A 10779-nucleotide genomic window follows, 5' to 3' on the forward strand; every position below is an offset into this window, starting at 1 on the left:
CCACCCAGGCACTCAAACAGCCACCTCCAATAAGGTAGGTACTCACACAGCCACCCAGGCACTCAAACAGCCACCTCCAATAAGGTAGGTACTCACACAGCCACCCAGGCACTCAAACAGCCACCTCCAATAAGGTAGGTACTCACACAGCCACCCAGGCACTCAAACAGCCACCTCCAATAAGGTAGGTACTCACACAGCCACCCAGGCACTCAAACAGCCACCTCCAATAAGGTAGGTACTCACACAACCACCCAGGCACTCAAACAGCCACCTCCAATAAGGTAGGTACTCACACAGCCATCCAGGCACTCAAACAGCCACCTCCAATAAAGTAGGTACTCGCACAGCCACCTGCCAAAAGATAGGTACTCGCACCACCTGCAGAAAGGTTTGTCTCCTACCAAAAAGTAAGTACTTGAACAACCACCTGCCAAATGTAGGTACTTGAACATCCACCTTGCCAAAGGTAGGTACTCAAATATCCCCCTTGCCAAAGGTAGGTACTCAAACATCCACCTTGCCAAAGGTAGGTACTCAAACATCCACCTTGCCAAAGGCACGGTAGGTACAGTATTAAGTTAACCACCAAGGCTCTCTAACAATCACCTGACAAATGATAGGTACTCAAAATAACATTCATTATTAGGTAAGGACTCAAAAAGAGGTCTAACGCAATGGATCCTCAGAATTTCAAGTATTAAATAGAGTAATAAATTTCCATATTAATTATTCAGGAATAGACAGAATATACATGTATGGAAACAAACAGCATCTGAATGAACAATATTTTGTTTTTTGTTATTCTGTTTGTAAACAAAAATAAAATACAGTTTTTTGTATGATCAGTGCGGTGGCTGTTCCAGGAGACACCAATGCGGGACTACATGGCTGTGTATTCTATGTCCTGGAGGCTGTCCTCCCCTTTGTAGAGGTAGGATTCCATCTGGTTTGTTGCAATGAAATGAAAATATAGTGTTAAATATTTACTTGTATAATTCACATGAAATGTCCATCCTATTTCCAAATAGAAAATGAGTACAACAGATAGTTTCGATTTTACATTTTTAAAACTGTGTGCAACTTCTTTTCATTTGGAATAACTATTTTGTAAAACTTCAAACTGCTATATAGATCCACTAATGATATAGATACCTTGTTGAAGTATTAATCATACCTAACTGACATAAGTTTCCTGTTACCAGGTGTTTTACTCCATGTTCTACTCGCCGGACAAAGATCTGTATCCCGGGGAGATAGACACAACAGAAACCCTCGCTCAAGGGCTCTCAGTATGTATTGTTTATAGCACTCACAAACACTCGCTCAAGGGCTCTCTGTGTGTAGTGTTTTACTCCATGTTCTACTCGCCGGACAAAGATCTGTATCCCGGGGAGATAGACACAACAGAACCCCTCGCTCAAGGGCTCTCAGTATGTATTGTTTATAGCACTCACAAACACTCGCTCAAGGGCTCTCAGTATGTATTGNAGTGTTTACAGCACTCACAAACCCTCACTCAGGGGCTCTCTGTGTGTAGTGTTTACAGCACTCACAAACCCTCACTCAAGGGCTCTCTGTTTGTAGTGTTTACAGCACTCACAAACCCTCACTCAAGGGCTCTCTGTGTGTAATGTTTACAGCACTCACAAACCCTCACTCAGGGGCTCTGTGTGTGTAGTGTTTACAGCACACACAAACCCTCACTCAAGGGCTCTCTGTGTGTAGTGTTTACAGCACTCACAAACCCTCACTCAGGGGCTCTCCGTGTGTAGTGTTTACAACACTCACAAACCCTCACTCAGGGTCTCTCTGTGTGTAGTGTTTACAGCACTCACAAACACTCACTCAGGGGCTCTCTGTATGTAGTGTTTACAGCACTCACAAACCCTCACTCAAGGGCTCTCTGTGTGTAGTGTTTACAGCACTCACAAATCCTCACTCAAGGTCTCTCTGTGTGTAGTGTTTACAGCACTTATAAAAAAAACCTCACTCATGGGCTCTCTGTGTGTAGTGTTTACAGGACTCACAAACCCTCACTCAGGGGCTCTCTGTGTGTAGTATTTACAGCACTCACAAACCCTCACTCAAGGGCTCTCTGTGTGTAGTGTTTACAGCACTTACAAACCCTCACTCAGGGCTCTCTGTGTGTAATGTTTACAGCACTCACAAACCCTCACTCAGGGGCTCTCTGTGTGTATTGTTTACAGCACTCACAAACCCTCACTCAGGGGCTCTGTGTGTAGTGTTTACAGCACTCACAAACCCTCACTCAGGGGCTCTCTGTGTGTAGTATTTACAGGACTCACAAACCCTCACTCAGGGGCTCTCTGTGTGTAGTGTTTACAGGACTCTCTGGAGGCTTCTCTTTATTCTGTAAAATTGCTCTCCTGTTATTATCATTATATCATTTTGATTTAAGAAGTGCTTACTTTTATCCGAAATTCAGGTTTGGAGACAAAAAAGTTTCAAGCAATATGATTTATATTGGTTGTCGCATAACAATAATAGAAGTTTTGTTTGATGACTCAGTTTTTGTACTGCTGCATCTTTCAGTAATCTGTAGATCTTTCTGACATACCATTAAACCTCCTATTTATTTTTACAGTCATTCTGCGAGGTGGCGGGCCAGTTCCTCACCAGTCCTGTCCACATGAAGGCCATAGCGGCCTCCATTACCATCCTCATCTCCGTGTCAACCACCAACAAAAGTGTGAGTAGAGGAACACAGCGACACTTTCTGGGGGATTTATTATCACATTCACTGTTCCAAACAACACTATTCATCAATTTCTTATGAAATATTATTTCAAAACAATCACCTGCTATGAAGATAATGCGTAGCACATTTGGAATCATTGTCTTGAGAGAAAGATATTTCCTAAAGATGTCGATCGATGTTATATATTTGTTTCAAAAACTGCAGTGGAAAATCAATAAATTTACTTTCATGTCTACTGTTTTTCATGTCTGTACTGTTTCACATAATTGTACTGTTTCACATGTCTGTTTCTCATGTCTGTACTGTTTCACATGTCTGTACTATTTCACATGTCTGTTTCTCATGTCTGTACTATTTCACATGTCTGTACTGTTTCTCATGTCTGTACTGTTTCTCATGTCTGTACTGTTTCACATGTCTGTACTGTTTCACATGTCAATGTTGTACTTCCTTTTTTTCTGTATTATCTCATATTTTAAACATAAAACATTATTTTTAGCTATATATCAGCGTGTTGGAAAGGTTTTCTACGGAGATGAGACTTGGAGATACCAAGAGTGCCGTGCGCAAGGTAGGAATCTTTTCTTATGTCTCATCAGTGTGATTTTCTCTACAGTATTAAAGTTCATTGTACCTTCCTGTGTTAAGACAAGATGTAAGATTTACTGTAATAACTGACTTTTGCAGGGTAACATGGAATACTATGCAGGAGAACTGGAGCTCAACGCCAAATTCCACACGTTTGCCAAAAATAACAACATCATTTATCAGGGGTATAACACAGTTGCTGCTCAAATCAAGTACAAGAAATCAAAACGAGGTTTGTATTAGACAGATGTCACCAGAACAATATGTAAATACTAGTTATGAATGTATATATGTATATGCTGAAGACAATAGAAATATGAACATTTATCTGTTTTCATTAGTTCTCCCTTAACACTTATTACTGTTCTGTATTGTTATTACTTATATGTACGTATAAGTCATATGTAGTCACTAGTATACCTGTACATAATAGAAATTACAAAACGGATGATAGTACACACATCTTTAACTAAGTGACATTTTAAATTATTGCATAATATTTTATTAATTAGATAAACACTTTTGCTTCCATCAAAAAAACTGATTTGCTTGCCGTCTTCTGTTAATATTTAAAGTCATATATGATTAATTTAGTACAATACAGTAATGAAATCAGAATTTAATATGTTTTTTTTCTAATATTATCAGGACAATTTTTACCGTTTCTTTTTTAAATCTGATATCAACTGTGATGAGAACCTTATATTTTAGACTGTAAAGTGAAACCCATAGAGCCATCCTCTTACACAGATATATAAACTATGTTGTTGTATTGACACTAAGGAGGGGGCCAAGTGGTTAAGGCGTATGACATTTTGCTACCACTAGCCCTCAACCACTGGGTTCGCGGGTCCGAGGCCTACGTGTTAAAGTTGCCAGGTACTGGCCGTAGGTCGGAGTTTTTTTCTGGGAACTCTGGCTTTCCTCCAACACCAAAACATGGAGCGTCCTTAAATGACCATAGCTGTTAATAGGACGTTAAACACAAAATTAAACAAACCAAAACAATATTGTCACTAAGGTTGTATGTTTCTGACTACAGAGTACACAGCCCAGGGTACCAATGAGGAGCTGTTACTAGGCGAGGAGTTCCAGAGCCTTGTCAAGTGTTTTATAGACGTCCACGAGAGGAAGCCTGCCAAGAGGTTCCTTCCAGCCAGGATACTTCTAGAACAGTTGCAGTAAGTCTACAGATACCACATATTGTCATACTGCAAAGAAAAATGTCGCACGGTGATTGGTCGAATGGCCAAGGTACCTGAAGCTATGTTAGTATCCTTGCCGGTGTACATAAGAGCATGCACGCCTGTTGTAAGGGAGATAACTCGAAGATTTGAATCGAACACACCGGAGAACGTTCGTCTGCTAATGTCAACAATCAACAATATGGTGAAACGGTTTTTAAGGAACTGAGTTGTTATGTAATGTTGTTTCAAAACCATATTGTTGACTTATTATAATTTAAAAATTTATTAAATTGTTGGAATTATACAAAAATTGTTTTTTCTGTTTTCCCGTACTACCGCCCTACACAGTATCTGTTTTCTGGCAAACACAAGTCCCAACCTATAAATGGCTTTCCAGTATGACAAATTCGCTATACAGGTCTTTGGCAGGGTACATGTACCCTGCCAAAGACCTGTATAACTATTAATGGTGGTAGTACAGAAACATTGTCTTAGGAAAAATATTTCCAGAATTGAAATTAAAACCACTTGTGGAAGATGATTCTGTGATGTGTTTGGGTGACTTAGTGGTTAACACACAAAGATGGCTGGAGTTTGATTTCCCCAATTTCACTTGAAATGGCTTTTGATCACCTGCCTCATCACGGGTTTAGTTTTTTCCTCCATTAAGATCCAATGCAATCTTCCAGCTGAGCGCTCACAACAAGAGTAAATAATTTAAATTGATACAAAAAACTTGTTTTCTACTTGCTGTGAAATTAATTCTATATTAGGAAGTCATGGTTATTTGAAAGCTTTAATCTTGTCTTCATGTTATATTGACTGTGTGTCTGACCAGGATATCCCAGGAGTCTATCCGTCAGGGCCTGGCCCAGACAGAGGAACTTGACATCAAGTGTATGCAGATACTCCGCGCCATCATACACAACGAGGAGCGCAAACTTCCTGAGGACTGGGACACATGTACCTCTGACCAAAAAATCAAAAAGTAATCTTCATGTCATAACAGTCACTTTAGTTTACCTAATAATATTTTGAGATAGCTTAGTACGACTTTCAAAGTAATTCTTGTTAAGATTAAGAACGGGAAAGAATCATACTCTGATACATATAAGTACAGCTGTACACAAGAATCTTACTCTGATACATATAAGTACAGCTGTACACAAGAATCTTACTCTGATACATATAAGTACAGCTGTACACAAGAATCTTACTCTGATACATATAAGTACAGCTGTACACAAGAATCTTACTCTGATACATATAAGTACAGCTGTACACAAGAATCTTACTCTGATACATATAAGTACAGCTGTACACAAGAATCTTACTCTGATACATATAAGTACAGCTGTACACAAGAATCTTACTCTGATACATATAAGTACAGCTGTACACAAGAATCTTACTCTGATACATATAAGTACAGCTGTACACAAGAATCTTACTCTGATACATATAAGTACAGCTGTACACAAGAATCTTACTTTTTAGGTGAAGGTTGCTTATCAATATAAACTGTGCTACATCACATGTATTTTACAATTATGGGCCTTTATTTTATTTGAAATGCCTTATGTGATGTATGAATTGAACCAACAGACAGCTGGCGTACATAAAGGAAGTCCAGAATGCCCTCAATGTCCACGGCTTTGTAGAGAAGGTGCTGCCCCATGTGGCACGTCGGAGTGATTTAATCGCGCGTGAGGTCCTGGCCTTCATGTCACTCATGCTGTTTAACGCCAATAGGGATGTACAGGTATAACTTTTAGGGTAATCACTCTTGGATGAACAGTCAGGTTACATATGTATAATGCCATTGTTTAGTTCTCAATATTTTATCAGAAGTACAGTAAAAAGGAAATATCTAGACAAAATTCTTGTAATTGTTATGAAATCTGTATTATCTTAGATGGGATGGGATATTGTTCAACTTCTTAAGGAAAATGCTTTGACCTTTTTTAACCTTCATTGTTTAAAAGGGATTTTCTTTAAATTTTGCTTCAATTGTTACTTAATGTTCATTTTAACTTACATTTTTAATAACTGTGCATGGGAAGAGCAGTCATATACCATACTTAAAATTGCTCCTCAGACTTAAAAATTGTTTAATATGAAGACTTAAATACCACTTTATATTTCATATAATTTCTATATTGATGCACTATGTTGTAATGGTTGAGTTTACTTAATTTAACATTTAAGCAAATTTAAAAAGGGAGTTTGGTGTTACTAGAGAGGGTTGTTTTATAGAACAGATACATTGTCTAATTGATGACCAGTATGACCCATTTCTACACCTTTTGATACTGGTACAGAAATCAATGCTGGACTTCTTTCTGTCTACAAGAGAGGAAGTGTTCTTCATGGCTGTACGAGACCGAATGCAAATCTCAACAAACTCCATCAAGGAAAAGTAAGTTGTTGATTAATGGCCTCACCTTTCATTATTTCAAAATCTCTAGAAGTTTGTTGTGCACAATTTACTGATTATTTCATGGAATGTATTTTTAAAATAGGATTTTTGTTCTCTGTTTGATGATGTTTTACCATAATAAAAACAAATTTTCTTCACTACTATAATGAAAAATTATGTAACATATTTTTAAATATACAGTCAATATTTCAGATATCAGTTTGACAATGCTGAATTAAATGATTATGTATCATTGTTGTTCAGCTATTGTGTGTTTGAGTGGAACATTTTACACTATCATCTAGTCTGTCACCAGAGACCACATTTTACCAGCATAAGCCTTCTCTATATGTTCTATCATCTACTCGTCATCACCAGAGACCACATTTTACCAGGACATGTATAAGTCTACTAAATTTGTATGGTCCTGATGTCATTGTTGCTAAGTGACACTGCTGCAACAGCATCATCTAATCAGTCATTGGACATCAACCATCATCCAGCTATTGTCATCAGACATTTTACAGGGTTAAGATCACTGTCTTAGATTCTAAGTCTAGATCTAAATCTAACTTGCATTATATTAACGTCAGGACAATTTAAAAAAAATCCTTAGCTCTAACCTGTTATATTTGGTAGTAGATTCATTCAATCTAAATTCTGGAGCAAATGCAGAGGATTATAATTAAGAACACAAGACCTGTCCCTATCTATGTTTTACCAGATTTAGATTTTGTGAGCAACAAAGCCCTTCTAGTGTAGTATATGTTGTCTACTTTCAAAGGACTTCTAGATTATCAAAATAAAAAAGTAAGTAGCAAATACAAGGGAAAGCGAGATCCTATAGTATCTGCTAGTGGATGTACGTTGAAGTTCTATGTACCCCAGTTAATGGATTCCTAAATGGAATTCACTAGTCTGGCCATAAGAGTAATAGAGATTTAAAAGAAGAGATGACTAGACAACATCAAATGGAGAGTCTCTGCAAGTTTACATGTTTCTGTGTTTTGATAATGGCCCACACTTAGGGGGCTGAAACATGAGAACTGCATTAAATTTACTGAGACTCTCCATTTGATAATGTTTGGTCAATGGTCATATCTTCTTTTGAAAATAAAAAAAGGATATTGGATTGAACAATAAAAAGTCACATCAGTTTCTTTTGTCATTATAGAAAAAGCCTTGATTTTTTTCTGATATATATAAGGTGTTTTTTTATTCCTTTTCCTCCTGTTTTTCCCTATAAACTTGCTTAAAGTACCTCTTCAAAAAAGCCGAAAATATAATCTGTTTACTCTTAAATACTTCAAATTGTATTCTGCACCTGAGGACAGTCTCAGGGTTTTCAGCTTGTTGGAATAAAAGGAGTCAAAATCCATATTCTTCATATGATGTACAGCACCTCTTTATTCCTCACATATTACAGAACATATTGTGGAAGTTAATTAAAAGGAAAAAAATTGAAACATGTACGTTTGACTGTTGTTGTTAGCTATTGTTCGTGTGTTTCCCTTACTGTTTGTGTGAAGCCGTCTTGCAGAACCCCTCATGTGAACCCTTTGTATTTTAGATTCTTAATGGCGAGAAAATGTCGGCGTTTACAAGGGTAAATCTCAGGCATGGTGTACAGACTGTAGCTACGTTTCACAATGTTTTACTTTTCAGTCAACAAAGAAAGTTCCTGTGTGGAGCTTTGAGTGTGACTTTGGTTAACTCCACTCCTTCTGTTGATATCTGTCAAGCTGTTGTGTGAGGTTTGCATGTCATTGTAGGATGCACCAAACAATGAAAACACAAGATTTTTTATGTATTTTCATAAACAAAATCTGGATTTGAAAAAATACCTCGGAGAAATCTTTTAAATAGCATGTCATCTACAGGGGGGAAATGGTAGGAAAAATTGGCTAATGTTTTGAATGGACGTGCCAAAATTTTGTGACAACTTGCTAAGAATATGGGAAAAAACAAGGAATCACAGAATGTATTTTCCATTTAACAATTAAACCACTTGATATGATCAGTATGTTTTATCAAAGCTAAGTAGAAAGCATCGTTATCAAATATGTACAAAATGACTCCTATAAAGTGTTTTGGGGGATGGAGTATATAAGTTACGATGTTAAAAATGAGAATTTTGAATTCAACTTTGTAAGAGCAACACTTACTTAGATAATGTATTAATTTAGGTATTACTGATATTAACCTTAGATTATGATTGGGTGACTTAAACTGTTCACTGTGTGTGGGTAGTTCTGCTTTACACCATTTCACGCCTGTGGCGACCAGGTAGTCCGTGGTTGCTCAGTAATTGATGATGTAGCAGTGATGGAGACGTTATAATGTGACATCAGATCAGTTACTTAACTTGGCCTCATAATTGTCAAAGTATTACTTTATATACAAATGATGGACATATTATACGTGTCACAATGTATCAAGACCAACTGGTCCCTTTGTCATTAAGCTATGACCGAGTGAGAGATTATTACAATACCAATTGCTCACTCGGTCATAGCTTGACAAAGGGACCAGTCGGCCTTGATACATTGTGACACATTGAATAGGTACATTGTTCGTGTATAAAGTAAAACTTTGATTAGTCTTATTTCCAAACTGATGAATCTTATTGAAGATAATTTGCTAATTGCCCCCTGGTACAAAAGAACCCCAATTCCACACCTAACACCAGTAAATAACGTGAGTGATACAGGCCCATTTGGCCTCTTGTTATCCAGAGCTATGAAGGGCAATTATGTTGTTTTTGGTCCTGTATAATTTTGCTCACCTTTTATCTTCCATAAAACACAAACATCAGGTAAAAGTTCAGGTCTGATTTGATAATATACTGATGTCACCTTATAATGCTACCAGTCTGTTCCTTTTTTAGACTTTAATTAAGTAACTTAATGACTAATCACAGATGGAATAATATAAACCTGAAGTTAGACAACATAACCGGTTTTTAGGCATAGTGTAGTATCTAACAGGTAGATATACTTTACTAAGAGTTACTTTAAAAGCATATATTTCCGTTGGATTAAATTTCGTTGTTTTTGTTTTGGGACAAATTCGTTGGGATTATATACATTTTGTGGTATCAATTTTTTAAAACACTTTATTTTTTTAGCCCACCATCATCTGATGGTGGGCTATTCAAATCACCCTGCGTCCGTGGTCCGTGGTCTGTGGTCTGTCCATCGTCCGTGGTCCGCCGTCTGTCGTCCATCCTTAAACAATTCTTGTTATCGGTATTTCTATTTCAATTTCAATTTTTGAGACTGATCGGATAAACAACATGGCCGACAGGCAGCCATCTTGGATTTTGATAGTGAAAGTTTGTTATCGCTATTTCTCAAAAAGTACTATAGGGGTCTATCTCAAATTTTATATGTAGTTCCCCTTTGTCATTAGCTGTGCAGGGCAACTTTTGAGACTGACTGTATAAACAACATGGCCGACAGGCAGCCATCTTGGATTTTGATAGTGAAAGTTTTTTATCACTATTTCTCAAAAAGTACTATAGGAGTCTATCTCAAATTTTATATGTAGGTTCCCCTTTGTCATTAGCTGTGCAGGGCAATTTTTGAGACTAATTGGATAAACAACATGGCCGACAGGCAGCCATCTTGGATTTTGATAGTGAAAGTTTGTTATCGCTATTTCTCGGGAAGTACGGGAGGGATCTTTCTCAAAATTTAAATGTAGGTTCCCCTTGATCCCTCGTTGTGCATGTTATATTTTGAGACTGATCATAAAAACAAAATGGATTAAAAGAAGAACTAAACAGATCTTTCTCATATTGCAATGATCGATTCTATTTCTTTCACATTAAGTACTGTACTAGTAAATATGTGAAATGACAA

General features: G+C 37.3%; 1 protein-coding gene across 1 annotated transcript in view; it reads left to right on the forward strand.

Annotated features, from left to right (window-relative positions):
- Positions 1–10779, forward strand: part of LOC110464789 (inositol 1,4,5-trisphosphate receptor type 1-like) — a 133172-nt gene that overhangs the window by 90479 nt on the left and 31914 nt on the right. The window contains exons 39-48 of the mRNA XM_021520214.1: positions 850–934; positions 1206–1292; positions 2609–2713; positions 3222–3293; positions 3410–3542; positions 4353–4491; positions 5336–5485; positions 6103–6259; positions 6819–6916; positions 8487–8522. Of these exons, the coding sequence (XP_021375889.1) occupies positions 850–934; positions 1206–1292; positions 2609–2713; positions 3222–3293; positions 3410–3542; positions 4353–4491; positions 5336–5485; positions 6103–6259; positions 6819–6916; positions 8487–8522 (1062 nt within the window). The remainder of the gene's footprint in view (positions 1–849; positions 935–1205; positions 1293–2608; positions 2714–3221; positions 3294–3409; positions 3543–4352; positions 4492–5335; positions 5486–6102; positions 6260–6818; positions 6917–8486; positions 8523–10779) is intronic.

The sequence above is a fragment of the Mizuhopecten yessoensis genome, unplaced genomic scaffold, assembly GCF_002113885.1.
Source record: "Mizuhopecten yessoensis strain PY_sf001 unplaced genomic scaffold, ASM211388v2 scaffold11033, whole genome shotgun sequence".
Classification (NCBI taxonomy): domain Eukaryota; kingdom Metazoa; phylum Mollusca; class Bivalvia; order Pectinida; family Pectinidae; genus Mizuhopecten; species Mizuhopecten yessoensis.